The sequence below is a fragment of the Meriones unguiculatus genome, chromosome 8 (assembly GCF_030254825.1).
Source record: "Meriones unguiculatus strain TT.TT164.6M chromosome 8, Bangor_MerUng_6.1, whole genome shotgun sequence".
Classification (NCBI taxonomy): Eukaryota; Metazoa; Chordata; class Mammalia; order Rodentia; family Muridae; genus Meriones; species Meriones unguiculatus.
Window position 1 is genome coordinate 26,072,807 of NC_083356.1, and position 22,159 is coordinate 26,094,965.

General features: G+C 51.5%; 1 protein-coding gene across 1 annotated transcript in view; it reads left to right on the forward strand.

The window, feature by feature from the left end:
- Positions 1-22,159, forward strand: part of Tsnare1 (t-SNARE domain containing 1) — an 88,061-nt gene that overhangs the window by 24,239 nt on the left and 41,663 nt on the right. The window contains 5 exon segments of the mRNA XM_060390505.1: positions 1,673-1,744; positions 2,762-2,881; positions 2,883-2,901; positions 3,363-3,419; positions 9,110-9,232. Coding sequence (XP_060246488.1) covers positions 1,673-1,744; positions 2,762-2,881; positions 2,883-2,901; positions 3,363-3,419; positions 9,110-9,232 — 391 coding nt within the window.

Here is a 22,159-nt window from a genome sequence, read left to right on the forward strand (position 1 = left end):
GCTGCTGCTACCCTCTCTAGCTGTCCAGGGGCTGTAGAGCAGTGTCCTCGATGAAGCTGGTGCATAGTTAGGTATTCAGCTTTGTTGGGAGTGGAACATGGAATTGCTGTTATGTGCTAAGGATGGAGGGACATGAACTGGCCTCTAAGAGCCATGCCTCAAACCTCTCCACCTGTGATGGCATGAGAGGTAGTGACAGTAGATAACCAGAAGGCACTACAATAGTCTGGACACATGGGGACACATGGGGTGAGGGAAATGTTGGTATGTGCATTCCCCTAAACATACTGCAGCAGCGCTGACTGATGCGTTGTGTTGTGGGCTGGATGGAGCAGGGCTTTGCTGCCAGGACTAGAAGAACGGGGATTTTAGAGGCTGAGGTGGCAAAAGGGGGCCAATGTGATACCTGGGCAGAGCTGCCAATGGGCTGCCATAGAGGCTAGCTTGCAGTTAAGAGCCAGCTGGGAACAGAACGTAGGCTGATGACATTGAGATGATGTCAGGTCCAGAGATCATGAAGGTGGGTCTCATAGGGAGTGGCTGGTGACAGGGTCCTTGGGATATCCGTGCTCTGACAGTTTGAGGTTGGCCAGGAAAGCGGATGGGCTTGGGCCGTAGCAGGAATGTAGGTCAGTGACACCTATGTCAGTGACAGATCTGTGACAGGAGAGCCTCTGCTACCCACCCACCCTCTGATTTGTAACCTGTGGCACAGTGTCCTTATCTCATGCTTGTCTGCTTACTTTTCTGCTTGTTTTTCCTCCCCATAAAGGCTGCCATGACTGTGTTCCCTGAGTGTCAGGGCCTCTTTTCCTGGTTCTGCAGTGGTCAGTGGTATCAGGCAGGCTGCTTTGTGGTAGGTGGCCTTTGAGAACCCAGGGTTGGTATGGTACACATGCTGACCACTGCAGTGAGGGGGTTATGACCTGATGCCTGTAAAGTGAGGCTTCAGGGAAACATCTGAATTGGGGGTTTCTGGCTCCTGCCAGGTCAGACCTCCTTTTCTATTGGGCTATGTGTATGTTGGGGTCAGGCTGGGACAGGGTTGCCCTGGATTGCAGTGTGGGTAAGGTATATAGGTTTATCCCTAAGAAGCAGACTAAAGATGTTTGGAGGGGTAGGTCACATGGTGTTGTAGGTAAGTCTTTTGTGCTGGAAGGACCTGAGTCCCCGTCTAGTAGAGGCCCCAACTCTGCCTAAGTTGAGGTTATCACAAGGCAAGGAGAGTGGTGCGGTGGTCCTCTCTGTGTGACAGTCGTTGGCCTCAATAGGATCAGAAAAGTCTAGTCATTTGTCTGGGCAAGAGTTGGGGCCATGGTGGATTGGTGGCTTCCACCCCCTGCAATGCGTTTCTCACCCTCTGTTCTGCTTACCCTTATCCACCCCATCACTTCGTGCAGTCGCTGCCTGTCCCTCCAGGTCCCTGTCCTTGCCTCTGTCTCCCTTATTGTCCTTTAGGGGATGTATTTATCACCCATCCTGTGCCAGCCCTTACTTCTATATCTCTCCATTCTGCTCCTGACGGTCCTTGGCTCCTTTCTTCCTTTATCTGCACATGTCCCCACACTCATCTGCCCTATCACCCTTTCTCAACCTCCCTGCTCTTCTCTCTCACCCTGGGCTATTCCCGAGCTTCCTGCCCACCCCTCTGTTCCTATCTTCTCTACTCCAGGAATGAAGTCCAGCAGGACACCAACAAAACCAGTGCTGCCAGCTCCAGTGCTGTGAAGCAAGTGTCGGAGCTGTAAGGCCCCTACCCGGCGTGTTTCCCCCAGGGACTTGAGGCTCGGTGAGGTAGGAGCATAGAGGGAGAAGGAAAGGGTTCCCTGGTACCTGTGGTAGAATGTAGACATCACATGGGAAAGATACTGTACTGATATGTGCAGAAGGATACTCAGGACAGCTGGACCCAGCTTGTGGTCAGCACACTTACTGAGAGGCCCTGCCCTTCTGGAGCCCCATGGTACAGTGGGCATGAGGGCAGTCTAGTCTGCCTGGAGATGGACGCCCTGAACATCCTCTCATCAGTTTCATGGTCCTTGCCTCTGCTACTAATGTCTTCTCATCCTGCCCTGCCTCCAATCCCCTACCCTTCTACCTACTGCCATCTATACGGTGCCTCCGTGTGTACCCTCACAGTTATACCAACACTGCTCTGAACACATGATGGCTTTCAGAGACCCCTGCCACACGCTGTCCCGGCTACTGCTACCCCTTCCTTGCATGTCCACTGAGCTCCTGGAGACTGGAGAGTGCCCAGGACACACAGGTAACTGCTGTAAGCCTGCAGTCTGTGGAGCAATAGACCGCTGCCTGCCAGCCCCTGCCTGCCCCATGCTCAGCCTCACTGGTTGATTCCACTGTTCCTGCATATCTGGAGCAGACTGCCCGCAAAGCCCGGAACACCAAACATCTGCCCTTGACAGGAAATGTCTGCCACCCTGTTCTGACGAGCTATGAGCGATGTGGCCCACACTTGCAGGAACTGTTCGCAGCAGCGAGGGTTGAAATAAGGAGACCTCCCTGTGTGGGAGTGGCTCAGTCAGCACAAGTATGAAGTAAGGACGGAACCTGCACATGTGGGCATGCTCCTGGGAGAATGTCCAGACAGTATGGGTCGTGGAGACAGAACAAACTGCTCCTGTGGTTTTGGTGCCCACAGAGATACTGACTGAAGATATAAACTGTGATGGGCTTAGGGGGCAGGGCAGAGGGTGTGAGGACACATGGAGGAGGGGGTGTGACTTTGTGGGGGATGAAGTGGGCACAGGGATCTCTGGGAACCAAAACCCTGGTCCCTGGGCCAGGCTGGACAAGGGTGCTGTAAGAAAGGCCACCATCCGCCGGACTGGCTGAAAACCCAACTCTCAGAGGCCATACAGCTATGGCATGGTGCAGAAGGTGAGAGGCTGAGAGGGATGGTGTTATTACTCCTTTCCTTGAGCACCCCTCCCCAACTGTCTTGTTCTAGGTTTGTTCAGCGTAGCCTCATCACCAGGGTAGAAGAATAGGTATTCCCTAGGCACATTGTACAGGTACCAGGATCTCACGGGCACATCTTCAGGGTGTATCCTAGGAAGGACTTGTTCTCAGAAGTGCTTCCCAGAGGTGGCCTCCCAGCACCTCCCGGAAGTCTGGAAGAGCAGGGACTATCATGGATGAGCAGCAGGGAAACTGAGACACAGGGGAGATGATAACGGATTAATGGAGGCCATCCAGTAGATCCCTAAGAGGCAACCTGTCACTGGGAGCAAACAGCGTAAATGTATGTTGGGTACTGCCTGGTGTTAGGCCATCTTTCTCTCCTTTTGTATTCTCCCATACTTCCCATTTTGTTTTCTTTCTTTTTTTTTTTCCGACAGAGGATTGCAGAAAAATCCAGAGCACTGTTTCCCAGGATGCAGCGGGAGAGCAAGCAGGTAAGGACCAAGTTTTGACTGTATCTGGAGCCTTGGGGACAACTCTGAACCTGCTGTCGTTTGTGCCTTGGGAAAGGGCAGGAGGAGCTGAGGTAGTGCCCCTTGATGGTTAGGTTTTCAAAGCTCTGCTGGATAGTGGAACATGGGGAAGCATCTAAGAGGCAGCCATAGGTGGTTCTGTGTGTTGGGCAGGACTGAAGGGTGTTCACATGGTCTTAACCTGCTTTCTAAAGGCTGGGTACCTTGTAAAGAGAAGCAACATATCAAGCTCAGTTCCGGGGCTGAATGGCCAGAGTGGAATCAGAGTGGCCTCTGATAAAGGGTCTCTTTGCAAAGTCATTATGATAGAGGCCACAGAAGGCAAGGTGTTTGCACTCAGAGGCAGTCAGTGTAATGTGAGGAAACCCACAAAGTCCTCACCACAGGTAGAGAAGAAAACTCAAGAGAAAACTCAGCCCCATAAAGGGAATGACCTTGACCTACAAAGGTGTCTTTGGAAGCTTTCCGCAGGCACCACACATGCCGGGGAAACAGTCTCTTGAGATTGAGGGCAGAGCATGGGGTCTGGTCTCCTCCTTTGCCATCTCATGGGGCTTTGCAGCAGGTATGATGAGGAGACCACAGGTGGGGACCAGGGATAGCATGGCTGCGACACTGACACTGAGTGTCACTCAGAATATGCTTTCAAATAAGATCACCTATTCCAGGTCAGCTTCTAAGAAGACAGTGAGCTTGAAAATGGCATGTAGGAATTAGTGTCACGCTGAGTCGGTAGGGCAGCATGTGCCTGTGGTCCCAGTTACCGGATGATCATCTGAGCCCAGGAAATGAGGCCAGGCAGGGTAGCATAGAGACACCCTGTCTTGAAAAAGAAGAAAGAAGTAACTGCGTGAGCATGGCATCAAATGAAGGAAGAGAGCCAGGATGGATGCTTCTAGCCTGTATGTGGAAACTCACCTATCATTGCTAAGAAAGCAGAGAAGGTATGAGGACTGAGGGTGCCATGTTGAGAGCTGAGGCCAGCTTGTTATTTGTGCCAGCTTCTTTGTGTGTGTGTGTGTGTGTGTGTGTGTGTGTATTTGTCTGTAAATGGAAGAGACATAGGGTAGTGAAGATGAGATTTCAGCACTGAGGAATTTGATCTACATACCACAGACACCAGCCAAACTGGTGGTGTGGAGTCTGTGAGGTACACAGGTTGCTTTGGGATGGTCCAGATGTAGCCCAGGTGTGTGCTGGCTGGTGGAGGTAGCCTGAGGAGGTGGCTGTCCTGGGAGAACTTGAGCTGGATGCCAGCTTAGTTGAGTCTGACAAAGATCCTTAATGAATAGAAACATTCCCTCTGAAACCCTAGCTGTCACGAGAGAGGCAAAGCAGAGACACCCCTACAAGCAGGAAATACTTTCCAACTCCACAGCGGAAGGACACAGACCTCGGGGATGAAGACTGATGGCTTTATCAAAACCAATACACCGGCCAGAGAGTAGAAGCTGCCCAGAGTTAGAGAGCTTTTGCATAGCGTTATGACAAGTACTCTGCCAACATTCATGAAGATCTCTTACAAATCAGCGTGGAGATGTTCCCAAAGAGTATTCCCAAATGAATAATGAACAGTGAACATGTACTCAACCAGAGTGGCTACTGGAAAAAGTAAAGGGAGCTTGGTGTACCTTTAATCCTGTAATCCTAGCGCTCAAGAGGTTGAGGCAGCTAGATCATCATGAATTCAAGACCAGTGTAGGTTATATAGTTTTAGGCCAGCCTGGACTACAGAGTGATGCTCTGTCTCAATTTTTTTTTTTAAAGGTAGAGGACCGTCATAGTGTTGGTCACATACCCCAAATAATTATTTGAACAAGAACTCGAATAAAAATACCAGAACCTGGTGCTGGTAGATGTAAAGAGGGGCAGTGGGGGCAGGGTGTGAATTTGTACCCTGATGCAGAGTGCTAGGAGGGTCAGCTGAAGGTGGACATTGTTTACTGTGGCCCTGAAATCCTGCCCCAAGGAAAAGTATGTGTGCATTCGCTGAAAGTCATGCTATGATCCTGGTAACACCACATGTGTCTGGGCACTGCTCATCTCTGATGAGGCAGAGACATCATCCATGCTGGGTTCAGACAATATGAAGGTTTGGAGCAGTCCTGAGGATGAGCCATGGCTGCTAGGACCCCCATGCAGTCTCCGACAGCGTGTGGCTCCTGGTTGGTCTGGACAGTCTGGCCCCAGGCAGAGCTGATGGTTTGGTTTTGGGGACGAGCCTCGGGGATCATGCTATCTGCCTTTGTAACACCACTGGCTGACATAAAAGAATAGCTGTTTTCTTTCTTTCTTTCTTTCTTTCTTTCTTTCTTTCTTTCTTTCTTTCTTTCTTTCTTTCTTTCCTTCCTTCCTTCCTTCCTTCCTTCCTTCCTTCCTTCCTTCCTTCCTTCCTTTCCTCCTTCCTTCTTTTCTTTCTTTTTATTGTGTGTGTATGCCTGGACCACAGGAGGCATACATCTTTATTTCTACATGCTAGCTAGAAGTCACTTGTCATGCTACCATATTTGGGGCACAGGGCAAAGTTATCCTTCGTCTCATGGCCCATGCCATTTGGAGAAGCTGAACACCAGATGTTGGGTGCCTTTCCTGATCCCACTCTTAGCTGGGATTGGAGGGCGTGAGAAAATGCCTAATTTCCCAGAGCCTGAGCCCCAGACATTGTCTAGGTCTGAACTTCCCAGCTCCTTCTCCCTCAGCAGGAGGAGGGCTGGGTCAGCCAATATCATTGTCTCCAAAGATGCCCGTCCCAACTTTGTGTCTTCTCATGGGAAACCTAGCCCTTTCTTCAGTGGTCCCACAGCAGGATTTGTTTATTCCTAAGTCTCTGTGTGTTTAAGCCATGTCTAGGGGTGAGAAAGCTGCCTTTGTCAGCTTTTCCCTAGCTGGAAAGCCATCACAGGCCCACTCTGTACCCCAGCACCTGGCAAGCAAATCCTTAATCTGGGCATCAGAGCTAAAGACCCAAATTGAGCCTTTGTAGGCAGCATAAAGAAGAGCTTTGTCTTCCTTTCAGGAGGCTGGGAGATCTGCTAAACCGTTTCTTCAGCCCTGTCCTTTGTCATGTATGCTAAGGAAGGTGAACCTGTATGGAGGTGAAGGAGGCCCTTACAGGGTTTCGCCGGCATGGTTAAAGTGTTCCCCCCTCCTGCAAACTCAGCCCCACACCCCCTCTCTGTGTCCTCAGTGGAGGAGCCCATTAAAGGCACAAGTTCCTAGCAGCATACATGAGTAGTCTGGCCCCCTCTGCCTTCAGCTTGCAGAGAGATGTCCTCTGAGACTCAACCCCCAGGTTATGTCCCACTGAGTGTTCTCTGGCATTCTTTCTCCAGGAGATCTGACTCGGTGCTAACTGATCCACAGCATCTGGTCATGAGATTGGACCCAGTTTCTTCCAGCTCTCTCTTCTGGGCTTGGCCAGCTGTTAGAACATCTGCAGGTTATGCACAGGCCATGAGGAAGTGCCATAAGCCTGGCAAGATGTGTCAGAACAGTGACACAGAGGCAGGTGAAACGGGCCTGTGCATGGCTGGTTTTAGGGCCTGATAGTCTATGGGTGTCCCATGACTTACAGGGGACAAGTCTTTAGTGTCCTCTCTCAGAACTGGTAGTGATATTTCTCAGTGTCTTTGCTATGCACTGGCCCTTAATTGTGCATCTTGTTTTCAAGGGACAAAGACGGTAGCAGCTCAATGTCATAGATGCTAAAACTCTCTCTGCCTCTTCTTAGGCAGGCAGGTCCCCTGGGAACCAGGTACCCAGTGCTCTGCAGGTAGGTGGGACCACAGAGTAAAGGTGCTTGCTGAACTCAGATCACAGGTTGGGGCGTTGTAGCACAGCATTGGTCATTCTCAGTTGACAGGTGGGTACACTGAGGCCCAGATAATGTGGGGTGCCATGCTTGTATCTCACAGCAGGTGCTATGCTGGGGCAGGACCCTTGCCAGAGTCCTTTCCATGAGCCTATAAACTCCGGAGACTGCAGAGGCATGGCGGGTGGGGAGGGTAGAGTGAGGTCTGGCTCAGGGCCAGAGCCTCCCCCACCCTCAGGCCCTGCTCACTTCCTCCCACCCACAGGGAAGGGAGGCGATAATTACTGCCTTGGATGAGAGCGCTTGTCAACAGATTTTTAGATCTTTTATTTTACATTCATCTATCCACATATTTGTTTATTTAAAGGCCTCTGCTGACTTCCTTGTGTTCCCATGAGGCGTGGGAAGGACGTTGGCTTAGGAAGGAGACCTGAGTGAGGGTGGCTTCACCGTCACTCTAAGTGCAATGGCTGTGCTTACTTTGTGGGTCCTGAGAAAAAGCACCTGGCCTCTTGCCTTCTCCCTCATAAGGAAATATTCTAGCTCCATCATCACCAACTCTCCCAGGCAGAGCCATGGGACCCCAATGTCTGTCCCTAGATAGAGTTGAAGGAGCACACAGCTGTCCTAGCTTCATGTGCCTACCCAGGATAAGTTCTACCCCAAATAAGCTGGCCAAGCTGGAGTCCAGACTCTCCCCTGCCCTTCTATTCTAGCTCATACCCATTCATTGTTCCTTAGACCCTGGTCCAGAATGACACTGGAGACAAGGTCCAGCCATCTTTCAATCCAGGTCCCAGAGAATCTAGCCATGTCGCAGCTGTACTCCTGCTTTAGGACTCTGGTGCCAAGGGAGAGGTGCAAGCTGCCTTGGCCATATGTTTTAAAGAGAAGGCTTCCAGAGATGGAGGGAGGACCTTGAGCATGCCTTCTGTAGACGACTGGGGAGGCTGAGTCCAGGGTCCTTGGAGATGACTGCAGTGCTAGGGCTGAGCTGCATCTCAGTGTTGGCATGGAGTCCCTCCCTCTGAAACTCCTCCCAGCCTGACCAGTGCTTGGGGACCAGATGGATGTTCAGTGACTGTCTCTCTGAAGCCACTGCCACAGAAGGCTCTGGAAATGTGTCCAGATTGTCCCATCAGAGAGCAAATGGGGTTAATTGGAGAAATATAATTTATTGTGTTAAAACATTTGGTGAATTAAAGAAATAAAGGAAAAATTAAACTGCAAATCCCCCTCCCCCAAGCTCCCCATCCTCAGTTCATTCACCCGGAGCTCATCCTCAGGCTCCCCAGGGTGGTGTTTGGGCCTTGACTTGATGGTGTCAGGTGGCTAATTATTTCTCTTGGAGTCTGACTTCACAGACTCTGCCTATAGCTGGGCCTGTGGTGGGTCTGCAGCCTTCAGTGAGACAGTGGACTTTGGTTTCTTTCACAGGCATGACTTTAGGACTCACAAAGAGGCCTAAGACCCCAAAAAGCTAGACACACAGAGTATTGCTCCTGGGGGTCAGGGCTGTAGCCCTAGACTTGCTATGGTCCAGCACATGGCAGCTTTGTATACAAGCATGGATTGCAAGCCTGCTGTAGTCTCCTCATGCCTGAGGAGAGGATACGTACACACCACAGGACAGGTGACCAGGGACCACTAACCCTCACTCCTGCCTACCTTACATAGCAACCTACGGTCTCTTCTCCCTGGAGCATAGTCTTCTGGACCAAGGCTTTCCCAGGCTTTCAGCATCCCAGGACAAGGCCCCAGGACATAGGTGGCCCAACTGGGTCTAGGGAAGAAGACCTCCAGGGTATGGAATGGTCATAACCTGAGCCCTCATTTGCAGGCCTGGCTGATAGCCAGAAGCACCTTTAATGGAAGTGACAGCATGTGGCAGGGCCAGGAGCAGATGACTAAGGAGGACCTGGAAGCCATCCAACTGCAAGAGGAGGCCTTCCGACAGATGGTGGTGAGACGTGCATGTGGTGAATCTCAATACTACCATGGGGGCTATCAAGACCTTCAGGGCTCAAGGAGCCAGCCTGTTGTAGGCTCTCACCCTTTTTCCTGGTGACAGGAATTGCATCTGGCCTTGCAGTGCTGATTGACTCTCCTAGGAGTCTTGGGATCCTGATGGTAGGACAAGGTGTTCTACACAGCCTGGGCTCGTAAGGGGGTGGGGGGACATGCCCAGGTTGGCTCTAAGGAGGAGGCTGAGTGCCTGACATGTGGTTCCCAGTGGGTGGTCTTCAGGTAGTCAACAGGAACTGAGCCTGCAATTTGATGGTGCGGCCAGCAGGTGGCAGGTGAGCTGTCAGCACCTGCTGTGGGTGTCAGGACTGGGTCCTGCCTGTTCTAATTTCGTAAGGTTTGCTTATGTGTGGTATCTGCTGACAGGCTGTCCCTGTAGAGCCCACAGCGACTCTGTGCAGCCGCTGAGTGTGCGATCTTCTGAGAGGCACACAGTGTGTGTCTATGAGTGTTAAACTTTCCCCTCCCCATGAGGAAGCGGACAGCACAGTAGCTGGGCTGGGGGAGACCTGACCGTTGTCTATAGCTCTGAGACGTCCCTCCTCTGGGCTGTGTCTGCTGCAGGAATGTTGGAACCTGCTCAGGAGCACCCAGGGGCTGCCAGCAGTGGTCCTTCAAGAAAACAGGGACACGGATATCTCTCCTGAGTCTACTAAGGCCCCAGCTAAGGACTATCATTTCTCCACTTTCCAGGGAGGGCCAGGCTCCAGCCTCTTTATCTTGGACCCTTTCTTTGGGCTCAGCTCAGCTTTGCCTCTGCTGTGTCTCCTACTTTATCTTGGTAGAGAAATGCCTATTTCTCAGGACCTCCACCCGGTGCTTTCTGAACCCTGTTAGGAACTGCCCCCTCCCAAGAGGGTTAATGCCCACACCCTAGTCTTGCCCTCAGGTGGAAGCTGAGGCACTGTGCTGGTGATGCAGGGAACAAAAGAGCACGCATGGGTGTTTTTGTCTGTCTGTTGGCGTGGCAGAGAACATTTTCCCAGAGAAACCCATGTGGGTCCAGGATCCCAGGAGACCAGAGAGGCAAATCAGAGGCCTCTATAGCTCTCAAACTCCAATCCCTTAGGACGTTCCGAGAACAACCCTGGCCTGTCTGTTGGAGTATGGCAAGATATTCATAGCAGAGCTGTACAGTCAGGTCCAGCGAGGGAACTTGGAACAGAAGCTCATGTTGCCAGTAGGATTGCATTTATCCCCAAGATAAATGTGGTCGAGGCTGCTTGGGATGAGCAGTACCTGACCTGAACCTCATAGGATGCAGTTCCATAGCTGGAGATCTGGACAGCTTGCATTTTCAGTCTCTCCTTGACACAAGCGCTTCCTACCTCATGGGCAGCCTGGTGCTGTGGCATGTTCTCTGGTTCGGTATGGTGCATATGGCAGAATAGAAGGCTTTTCTAGAGATCGCTGCAGGAGCCTAGTGAGAGAGGCCAGACCCTGCATTGATACAGAATCTGGCTTGTAGACCTGGCTGCAGACCAGGTCTGAGCTCAGCCTACTTAGGACTCTACATTTTTGAAGCTTAGTGGGGTCCTCAAGTGGACAGTGGGCTACTCATGGAGACAGCATGGGCTTCTGATCTGAGGTGTCTCTGCATAAGACACAGAATCTCATGACAACACTCACCAGGTGCTAGGTGGAAGGTCAGTGGGACTGGAGCTGTCATTTTTTGAGACATCTGCTGTGAGTGATGTTCTCCCCACATCACTCACTGCCTCTGGTCTTTGAAAATGAAAGAAAACAAAACACAAATGTCATTAGCCTTATTGTCTCCCTCTAGTTTACAGCTGGTCCTGGTGACTTAGCAGCTCTCCAGGCTCAGCGAGGGAGGAGGCAGGGACCCATGCCTTTTAGGTTGGGAGTGACCTCTGCAGGTGTCTAGTACAGAGGGGACTGGCTATTGAGTGATTGTTAGACAGGTTAGAAGTGAATGTCACAGCGGCCAACAAGGCTGGTGTCCTTCTGTCTGCTTTCCCCGCTGTGAGGCAAGTGTATAATACAGTCCTCCAAAGGCTCTTGGGTCCTAGTTTTACCTGGGTGACTTCTGAAGACATAAAACCATGCAGATTCCAAGGCTCCTGGAGGACACAAGAGGCACTTGGAGTGGGTAGCCATGTAAGCCCAGGTTCCCAAGGTGTTGATGGTCTGGGTGCTTTTAGGGACTGTAGAGAGCTGATTCCATGGGATCTGATGGGAACCATGTTTGCCCCTAATATCCCTTCCATTCTTGGCTCTCCAGAGTCATCCTGTAAGAGAGATAAATGGCTGCTGTATCTGTGGTGCAAGCAGTGCAGCCTCTTAAGCGGGTACAGAACATGGCCATGTCATCCACATGACACTGGTTTGCAGGCAAGCAAAATGCAAGAGTTACTCGGTCGTGGAGGCTTGCACCGAGATTTCTGGAGCCACCGAAGCCAGGCAGCATGCGTGCAGATTCAGAGTCCCTGCCTGGAGCCCTTGTTGGACAATGTGTGAAACTGTCAAATTGCAGTTAGAAACAAAACAAAACAAAACAAAACAAGATAGTGGACATACCACAAATATTAGTGGAAAGCCCTTGGCACTGAGTGGAACTCACCCAGAAAGTACATATGTGCTGCAGACTCAAGGGCTGCAGGTGCAAGGCTATTGGAGCCAGTTGGAAGAAGGGGTAGGGAGGCTGTTGCTCTAAGGGGAGCCTGGAATTTGGCATCCCTGCCTCTCCTGCCCCCATCTCCAACCCTGCCCATTCAGATCTTCACTGGACCAGATTTTGGGCTGTCTTCATGAACGCATTGACAGCCGGGGCAGAGCCAACAGGTAGTATTTGGATAATAACAGGACCCTGGATCTGGCATGGCTTGTTTCCCCTGAGCCTGGAGCTGGGGAGTGTAGCCCTTGCTTCAGGCCCAACCATGTAGGATCCCCGGAAGCCTTCTATGTCCCTGGGGAGGGGACCTACCCGACAGGGCTCTTTTATTTCCTGCCTGCATAGAGGAAGTAGGTGTCTGATTCAGGTCCCAGGCCCAGTCCCACAGTGCCATCTAAACAGTTTTCCTTAGTTTATCTGTATAGTGGGTATACTGGCACAAACCTGCTTATTGAGAGGAAACGAGTATGAAGACTTTTGTCAATCAAAAGGTGGAAAAATGCGATGGCAGTCATGTGTCTGGTTAAAAAAAAAAAAAGCCACCTAAAAAGAGCCATTGCAGGAGGTGTGGGCTCTGGGGAGCCCTCTTCTATGGAGGCCTTCTTCTCTCCTGCCCCTGTTATGGATGCCTGAGAATTCCTCCTAGATGAGAGAAGCCTAGATGTGAGAGGACTGGCCTGGAATCTCTTAGCCTTGCAACTTCCTAATGTTAAGACCCATGGAGACCTGACAGGCCAGGGGCTGGTGTTGATGAAAGCAGAGGCTGCTCTTCCATGAGGGATCCTGGGTATGGAGAGCCCTCTAGCCTAAGGAAGCAGGCCAGGCCTTCTTAACATGGGGACTAGGTAAGTCTTATCTGAGCCCCCACAACTGTCTAAAGTATATTGGGGGCCTTCTACTATGAGGGTCCTGTCGTTCCTTACTGTGTGGGAGTCAGGAGATTTCTCTTTTACAGAATTCAGCATACCCCATATCCTCAACATATGTCCTTAATCTGTGCAAAGCCCCTGAGTGTGAGCTGTACCTTCTGTCTGAGATCATGGGCATATGTGTTCTGTGCTATGATGGGCCGGGTTAGGACAGGAGCCTTCCTGGTTCTTGCTGCCAAGTTGTGGAGCCCATGCTCAGGCATTAGGATTCTAAGGTAGCAGGGACCCCATATGGTAGAGGGGCTGGAGAGCCTCCCCTGTTCTCTCTTCTGTCTTTTCATCACCCAATCCTTCTTACTAGTAACCTTGCTCGTGTAATCTAGTAACGTTGCTCTGCATGGAGCCAATTCCAGGCTGGAGCACCCCTGGTTTTCAGCAGCTTCTGTCCCAGCCTGTGTTCCCTCCCAACCCCTCCAGTGCTCTTCTTCCCCCTTTCCCACTTCTGACCCTCAGGCCAGATTGCAGTCATTTTCATCCTAAAATTTCCTTTGTTAAAAGAACTTCAGCATCCTGCGCTAGCATTTCTCAGTGCCTCTTTCTGGTCTTCCATTACTTCCCCGTGAAGCCTCTTCTGGGAGCTGCCCCAAGCTGTCATGAATCCCTGGTCCTGTCCCTGTTCTACCAGGAGACCCCTGGCCCCCTGTTGTATATGAGAAGCTGCTTATCATTTTCCTGCAGAGACTCATCCGGGGTGCTCAGGCAATGCTCCTTCCTGCCTGATCCTCCTTGGCAATGTCATCAAGAGCCTTTCCCTCCTGCTCTCAGGGGCCACTGATAGCCCGAGATCTCCTGAACTTCAGTACCTGACCCAGCCCATACTTTCTTGTCTTTTCAAGTCCATGACTGAGACCCCACTGTCCTTTACAGCTCCCTTTCCCACCTTAGCTTAGGTCAAGGCCCTTGGGCACCCCAACTTCTCTCTCTGCCACATTCATCTGCTAGTAAGTACCTTTGGTATATCCCTTGCCTTCCCCCCTGCCCTCTCCTCTGTTGCTCCTCATCTCCCCTATGCAGCCCACCTGACTCCCCTTCCTCAGTTCCAGTCCCTGTGCAGAGTGCTTCTTAGAGATGGGGCCAGTCATGCTGTGCCTGGTTCCTGTACCAACCTGCATATGGCTTTGGAGGCTGTAAGCTGCCATGCTTAGTGTGCTAACCCCAAACTCAGAGGCATTAGAGAGGGCCGTAGAATTCCACATCAGGCATTAGGATAAGGCTCTGCAGGGTTAGCTGCTGTCTGCCCTGAGGCCAAGAGTGATGAAGACAGCTAGAGGCTGGAGCCATGCTGAATCCCTACTTACTCTGCCTTTTGTACCTAGGCTTGGAGGACTCGCAGGATGATGAGGCTGTTCCCCTTGGTTGTCTCCCCCTGATTTTTCCCCATGGCTCAGGCTTGCTCACACCTCGAACCAGCAGCTCAGAACTGCAAGGCCCCAAAGCCCACGGTGATGTTTTCTTCCATTTTGTTGGTACAGCAACCAAAACTTCCCTGATTGACAGGAAGGGCTTTAGGCCCAGCAGCAAGACTGTGAGGAACCCAGGGCACACTCAGAGGTGCCTGGGAACCTTGGCAGAAGTGGTATCTGTGCTGTGTATGATGGCATTATCATCATTTATAGGAACTCCAGGGTGTATTACTGTCAGGGAGTCTTGATGGGGTTTGTTTTCTCTGCTGGTTAAAGAATTAAAGGGCAGGGAAAAAAGCTCAAGTGTGACATCAAGAAATTGAGAATTGAGAAGCAGACAAATCAGCAGTTGAAGAAAGGCATTTATTAGAGTGAGGAAACACACATGCACACATACACACACACCAGAGAATAGCCTTCCACAAAGCTGTGGCGGGGAACTCAGACTTGGGAGCCCCAAAATTTAGTCTGTATTTGAGGACTTAATCCTTTGAAGGTTCTTAATCCTTTGAAGGGTCTTTCTTCCCTAATTTAGGGTTGTCTGAAGAAAGTTAGGAAGCCCATAACTATTGTGTAAAATGTCCTGGTCAGACTTGGACTCGGTGGGCCATTATCAGTGGGAGGTCCTATTGGTAGAAGGGGGGGAAAACCCTTTAGGTCTTTGTTTTCAGCTACCAGGCTGTTGTTTCAGGTCAGGAGGAAGAGGAAAAAGCTGGCCATCTTGGAAATTTTCCACCTTTATTACCTAGTCACAGGTCATTTCCCATCTATGTGCCTACTGAGTGGTCTGTCCAACTCCTAGTCCTTCAGTTGGCCAGAGATATAGCAGCCTGAGACAGCCTCTGTGCCAGGAGCCCTGGCCTCTGTGCCATAGAACCCTGGCTTCTTGCTTCTGCTGGCCTCTTGGGTTCCTTCTGGCTGTTGCCTGAGGCAGAGCTGGGGCTTTTGGCCTGAACTCCACATGTGTGGTATGACCCATATGCTGGCTGGTTCCAAGGCTGGGTTCTAACTAGGAAGCTAAGCAAGACTGTGCTCTAGCATTGCAGGTCACGCAGCAGGCCCAAGAGAGGGGCCACGTTCTCCTTGGGAGGAGGCTGTCCATGTCACTGTATGAGGAGCATCCTATGGACTGGCCTGGCCTCTGGGAGATGCAAAGTCCTTCCCTCCCTTTCTTGCTTCCTCCCTCCTTTCCTTTCTCCTTCCCTTCCTTCTTCAGCCATCACCTCCTCACAGCCTGAGGATGCCTGCCTTTCAGCCTGTGTGCCTGCCTAATCATATGACCCTCTGCCTGCGGCCTTGCTGTCCCCTCCTGGAGCAACATGCACCCTGCCTGAACACTGTCACTCCAGACAATCCCTCTGTGCCTTCTCTGTTTAATACCTTTCTGCTATTCCTCTCCCTTACACGTTCTATGTGTGAGGTGGGAAGGACCTATCTGTGTGGTGGGACTCTTGAAAGAGATGCTTTAGTAAAAGGCTTTGCAGCCAATGTTTCTAAGAACCTTAGCCCACACCAGGACCCCGAGAGGGTAAGTACTCAGGGTGTCGGTATTATCAGGACGAGACAGAAGTGTCCTGTTGCCTAGCCTAGATCCCAACTCTCAAATGATGAGGCTAGGGGCCCAGGCCAGGCTGTCTCACTTCAGGATACGACTGTCCCAACTGTGATGTTCTCAGAACTTCTTGGTTAGTCCAGTCTCAGAGGAGGGATCACTCCAGAGCCAGAATGCTAATAGCTGTCCCACGAAGCCCAGCAAGCAGTGGCTGAGTCCTGATCCAGGTATGTCCTCCCATGTCAGAATGGTGCATCCTGATCTCTGAGAGATACGATGGGCACACCCCTGAGCTGCTGCCAGCGTGCTGCTGCACAGCACACGGTGGACAGCTGGAGTTTGTCCTTCTTTGTCTGCTGCCAGCCGCTGTGTGTGCCAGGCTCCCCACACCAAGCGCTCACCTGATGGAGGTCCCCAACAGTTGTCACCTGATCTAGGTGCAGGCTCTGAGAATACTAGCTGCTCTGTTGCCATGGCTACATGATAGGCCTGGGAGGGCTGAGGACCGAGTAGGAAGATCCAAGAAGGGAAAGACCTCGGAGGGCCCAGATACGGCATTTACCACCCTTCCCTGTACTTGGCATGCACAGACAGCCCTGCACAGGCTAAGGCTGATCCTGCCTGCGCTAACTACCGACAAACAGAAAAACAAACACATAACTAAATAGAACTTGGCTATTCTGTGAACTGGAGAAGTTGCCTTTGCAGGTAGACAGTTGCCAAACTCCTAATTGGAAGAGGAGTTCTGTGGCAGAGAAAAATGTAGTGAATTTTTGCTTAAAATAAAGATAATACATTGCAGGTACATATATAAGCTTTCTCTCTCTTCTCTCTCTCTCTCTCTCTCTCTCTCTCTCTCTCTCTCTCTCACACACACACACACACACACACACACACACACACTGAGAGAGACTTTGTTATGTCTTATGTGAAGTGGTGCCAGAGAAAGAAGGCTCTGTGAGCTTATAATGAGTTCTAGCTTTAGAAGCAATCAAAGGAATAATTGCACAACTTAAACACTAAGTTAGGGTGTTTCCCAGTATCCCTTGCTACTCTCTGTTGCTCATGCTGGGGGGGGGGGCAGAAGCTGTGTTGTCTGTACCTTTCAGCACACTGGCTGTTTTATCCTAGGTAGCCGGGATCTGGGTAGAGGACTCCAGGGCTTATAGAGTCCCTTCCCCTGAGGCCTAGCCTTATCTTTCACCAAAGGGCAATAGGTGAGCTTCTGCTTGGAACTGGCTTCTTGCCTAGCACCGGCACAGAGGTGGAAAGTGAAGTCTAGATCCCTGCACATATCCCAGTGTGCCTGGGAGTCGGATCCTGCCAGAGACTGAGGTCTTACCCAGCAGCCAGGGACAGGAGAGATGCTAGTCTGTGTCAGCTGCCGGCTCCAGAGCCCTGTCAGGGTTTGCCTTCCACCGTCAGCGATAGACCCAACACAGTGCCCCAGCCCTACTGCACCTGCCCAGTCCTGCCACCCTGAGACTGCTTCCTGCTCTGCATCCTTCCACCAATGACGGTTGTCAAAGAAGGGTACAGAGATGCAGATGTTGTCACTCCTTTCACAGCAGCTCCTGCAGAGTGCGTGGGGCTTCCTGCCAGACTGGCTCATCTTTTAGTGCCCAGTATCATCAAGGCAGTCTTCAGAGCAAGGGTGCCCACCTAGTCCCCTTTTTTGGGGGCTAGGACATTGTGTAGCTTATATGGAACACTCCTCTCTGAACAGCACTGGGAGGGCCTTCTTTGATCACAAGAGGGGAAGGGGTCCTAGTATGTAGTAGGCATGAGTCTGCCCTGTCCACACTCCTGGAGGGCTTAGGGTCTACGAGAAGGGTGCTTACCTGCAGTGAACCAATATCAGGTCAGCGGTTGCTTTGGTTCCGACTGTGGCTTCTCTTTATCTAAAATGGGAGCCACACATTAGTCATTGAGACCTGCAGAAGGTACCTTGGACAGACAGGCATCAGAGCCGGGGCCAGAGGTCAAGAGGTCACAGAGCTTGAGTTGTTCTGGTACCAGCAGCCAACCCATATGCCAGGTGGTGCTGTAGTGTCACTTGTGTGAGCCAGATGTTATAAAGAGAGACGTCTAGAAAAAGAGGAGTGTCTGCACAAAATCTGGTTGCATTCCAAGAACCAGAGAGTGAGTTTGCATCTGCATGTAGCTCCAGCTTCCCTTTTTCTGTGTGGGCTCTGACCCCTGTGAGAAGGTTCCGCCTCTTTGCAATGGCCTTGCTGCACAGACGCCCTGGAAGTCTGTGTCCTCCACACTACCTGTGGTGAGAATTTACTTCCTGTGTGTTTAAGCTCATCCCATAGATAAGCCATGGTTCCTGTTGCCTCTTATGCTGAGTTCAGTATAAGCTGACTGAGCCACTGGTCTTACCTCCTGGGACAGCTATCCTTAGCTCCTCTGTTCTTGTGGTTCTAACAGACACCACTGTATAATTGGCTAGGATACTGGACATTAGATTCTGTACCTGCAGCCCATGATGGGTAGCCACAACCAGGCTAGCTACAGTTAGAGGGAGCCAGGACCCAAGCTTTCTGTGAAATGCTCTGAGGTCATGGCTAGACTGCAGTGAATTTAGAACCCCTCAGCCACCGTATGTTCACAATGGCTCACCCAATGCCCAGAATGGAAGCCGTCCACGTTGCATTGATGTATCTGATTTGGACCTGGGAATAGTGTCTTATCCTAACTCAGTTTATGGGAGTCAACACTGCCCCAGGCTGGGCATTCCCATGCAGTACCCTTTGTACAGGTACTAAACTAAGATGTGTGGATACGTAGGGTCCAAAGGGACTTGCAACCTGGACCCCTAGGCTAAGGGATTGGCAGATTCGTGGTCACGCCAGTGGTTTGCCTTCCTGCCGTCTTCCAAGGCTGTGGTAGAGCCATTCATATCCAACAAGGCAACACAGACCACATTGTCCCTCTGCTGCTAGACCACAAGGAAGTGATGCAGTGTACATGCTGGCTGTATCCATGCAGCAGCCCCCTATGTCTCCATCCTAGGGGAGACCATTATCCTTGGGTGATGGCCACCTCTCTTGTGGGTAGTGACTGGGGGTACAGTTGGCCTCAACTTGGTTTTGGGTGCTGGCTCTAAGTGTGTAGCTTTATATGTTTGCCTGATCTCTACTGTGTAATCCTGTCCATCTGTAGAGTGGAGTAATACCGAGTGAATGACACAGAGGAGGAAGATGAGCGAGTCCCTGACTATAAATGTGTTGGGACTGGGCTGACAGCAGCCAGGGCCAAGGCTGTCAGTGCCTGGTCTCTGACAGGGTTGGCACAGTAAGCTTGGAGTTGGTGGAGTTAGAACCTGCTTGCCCATGGCCAGCTGAGCTAGGAGCAATCGGCTCAAGACAGTCCTGAGCTGGGATCCCACTCCCAGAGCACGCAAATATTCAGAAGGACCTGGAAGCCGACCAGACAGCACCCAATTGTCCCAGCTGCTGTTGCCCCCATTCGCTACCATGAACAAACCGGAGCTGACCGGAGCTGAGACCCCATCCCAAGCTTCTCACTACCTTTCCATCCATGGCTGGTTTCCGAGAGCAGCCACCCGCCCTGAACCATATTTAAGCCCGGTAATTGAATTGCAATTGATAGTACATGCCGGTTTAAGATCATGCTAATTGCTTCATTTCCCAGAACACTCCTAAAAAGAAAATGAATTTCCCTGTAATATTTGCGGTGGGGTGAAATGACCCTTGTGGAAATCAATCCTCACTCCATGATGAGCTATGAGTGCTGGGGCAGGGGCCACCTGCACTTCTCCCTGCCCGCCTCAGCAGGTGTAGGGAGTGTCCCTTGCCTGGACCTGTACCCAGCCATGATTCAGATAAGGGAGCAGACATGACTCCCAGGAGACTGGCTTGTCCAGGGTCTCACAGTGCCAGTGTGGCACCAGGGCAAGGTGGGTATCCAGGCTATGGGTATGGGTGTGAAGCCTCCTGTTCCCCTCCCTGAAAGGCTAGAGTGGTCACAGGACCTCTTGAACCATCCTGTCCCTTAAGGTGTCCCGTAAGGTCCCTTAAAGGTGGCAGTGTGTGCCTGGCCACCAGCCCAGCCCCTGGTATAGTCCTTGGCAGTGTGGGCATATCCCCTCATGGATATCTTGGCTATGTCAGTGGACAAAGAGTTAAGATAAAGTTAAGATAAAGGATGGAAGAGACCAGATGGCAAGCTGGCGTGAGGAACCCAGAATCTTTCTGGCGCAGGTTTCTATTCCTTACATGGTTCTCTTAACTTCATTGAACCACTCTGTGCCTGGATAGAAGTGAGGGCCACTACCCCCAACCCACTCACCCACTACTCACTAGCTGCTTACACCACCCACTTCCTCCTCCACCCACTTCCTCCTCTACCTCCTTCCCCAGACTTACCTGCTCATACTTCCTATGTACCTTTGTACCCCTACCTGCTGGCTGCCCATCCTTCTACCCATCATACACCTTCCTGCCCCCATCTCTTGGGTTTGCTCAGCAGCACCAGTATGACCCACATTTCTCTCAGGCAGCCCCTAGCAACAAGGGATGGGCCATTACTGGAATGGTGGCCCTATATGTAACATGGACATGCTGTGCCATGGATAGCCTCCAGCCTCCCTGACAAGCTACCACCAAGGTGCAGGGAACACTCACTTTTGCTCTAAACTGCAACTAGACTGTGTAGGCTGTGGGGTCTCTACATGCATAGCAGGAGCTTGTGGTTCTGAGTGGAAACCTATGGGTCAGGGTCTGAGCAAGTAGGCCTTTCCCTCACACATCCTCCCCCCTCCCCAACCTTTCTGGGCCATAGGCACTCCTAACAGGCAGGGGACCTTTTCTTGAACTCCAGGTGTTAGATGGCTCTGGGTTTGTTCTCATCTGCAGGTCCTGCTTCTATCAGGATTTCTTCCTATTTCTTCAGTGTGAAATGCTGGATGTGAAGCAGATCATCAAGGACTTTGCCTTGGTGATTCCAGAACAAGATGCCAGTGGTGGGTACTTGCTTCACTTGAGCCACCTGCCAGCTAGACAGCTAGCTGTATGCCAGCCCTCAACATTCTTTTTTTTTTTTTTTTTTTTTCTGACAAGAGTTGAGGAAGGCCCAGGATGAGGCCTCTTCCCCATGTTTCCTTGCCCACTGTGGGCTTCCAAAGTGATGGCTTCAGCCATTGCTGCCTTGAGCTCACCATCATGGCTGGGAGATGCACAGTACAGAATGGCTTCTCTATCCTAGATGCCTCGCAGTCCCTGTGGGCTGGTGGAAGGAGCCATCTTACGGTGGAGATGATGTCCATACCAGCTGTTGAAGGAAGCAGACTGTCCTGGGGAGAGAGTTATGCAGGGTTGACCTGTTTACAGGGGCAGACAGGGAGAAATAGCCGAAGGCCAGGCAGTTGGAGGAAGAGTGCCTGGCCCCAAACCCCCAGCAGGGTGGACATCAGTCGCCAGAGCACCAGCAGACCCTGCTCAGCTTCCAGTATCAAGATCACATGGCACAGAGCTCCAGCCCAGAGCCAGCAGAGGCAGTCCTACGGCCAGGCACTCACTCCTGTACCCAGACATGCAAGCCCACATTCATCCCCCAGGGGATGGAGGTGCTGGCGCACAGTATGGCATGCCACTACCCGCTGCTGTTCCGAGCACTGCGGGGCACATGGTAAAGAAGCATTGGCTGTGGGGTGTGGAATATGATCCTGCAGGCTGTGAACTCTGTGCTACAGTGACCTCAAGCACAAGCAGAAGGAACTCCGTGGTACTGTGAGCAAGAAACTGGGTGAGAACACTGCCCCTGGCCTTGTCCTTACTCCCATTGAACTCATGGTAGCCGAGACCTCAGCTTCTATCCCTCAACACAAAGGCCAAGCAGGGAGGGGAGCCATATTGTGGGCTGTTCCATACATCCCACCAACTGAGGGCCTCCTATGTTGGCCACTTCCAGTGTTTAGATGTCAAGTCGGAGATTCTGTGAAGGAGTAGGAGGCCCTTCTCCTATGGGAAGCTCAGGAGCCACATCTTGGCCTTAAACTTAGGGCTCTGCTTTAGTCGTCATAGTGTAGCCGAGAACCTCTAGGTTTCTGGAGGCCCCTCATGAATTTACTTGCAGGCCCACAGTGCGCACAAGTCTTCCCTCCTCAGGGGAGGAACGGTCATTTTCACCACACTAGAGCAGTGGTGGTGAGGAGTGCCGAGAATGCTGGGTGCCTGTCCCCACCAAGGCTGTCCAGACAGGACCCTAGAAATGTCAGGGCTTAGCAGGCTGTCCTGCATAGCTTGGCACAGCACAGGCAAGCCTAGGGCTCCATCTCCACTTCTTCTATGTCACATCTAACATGTGGAGGCTATAGGGTAAC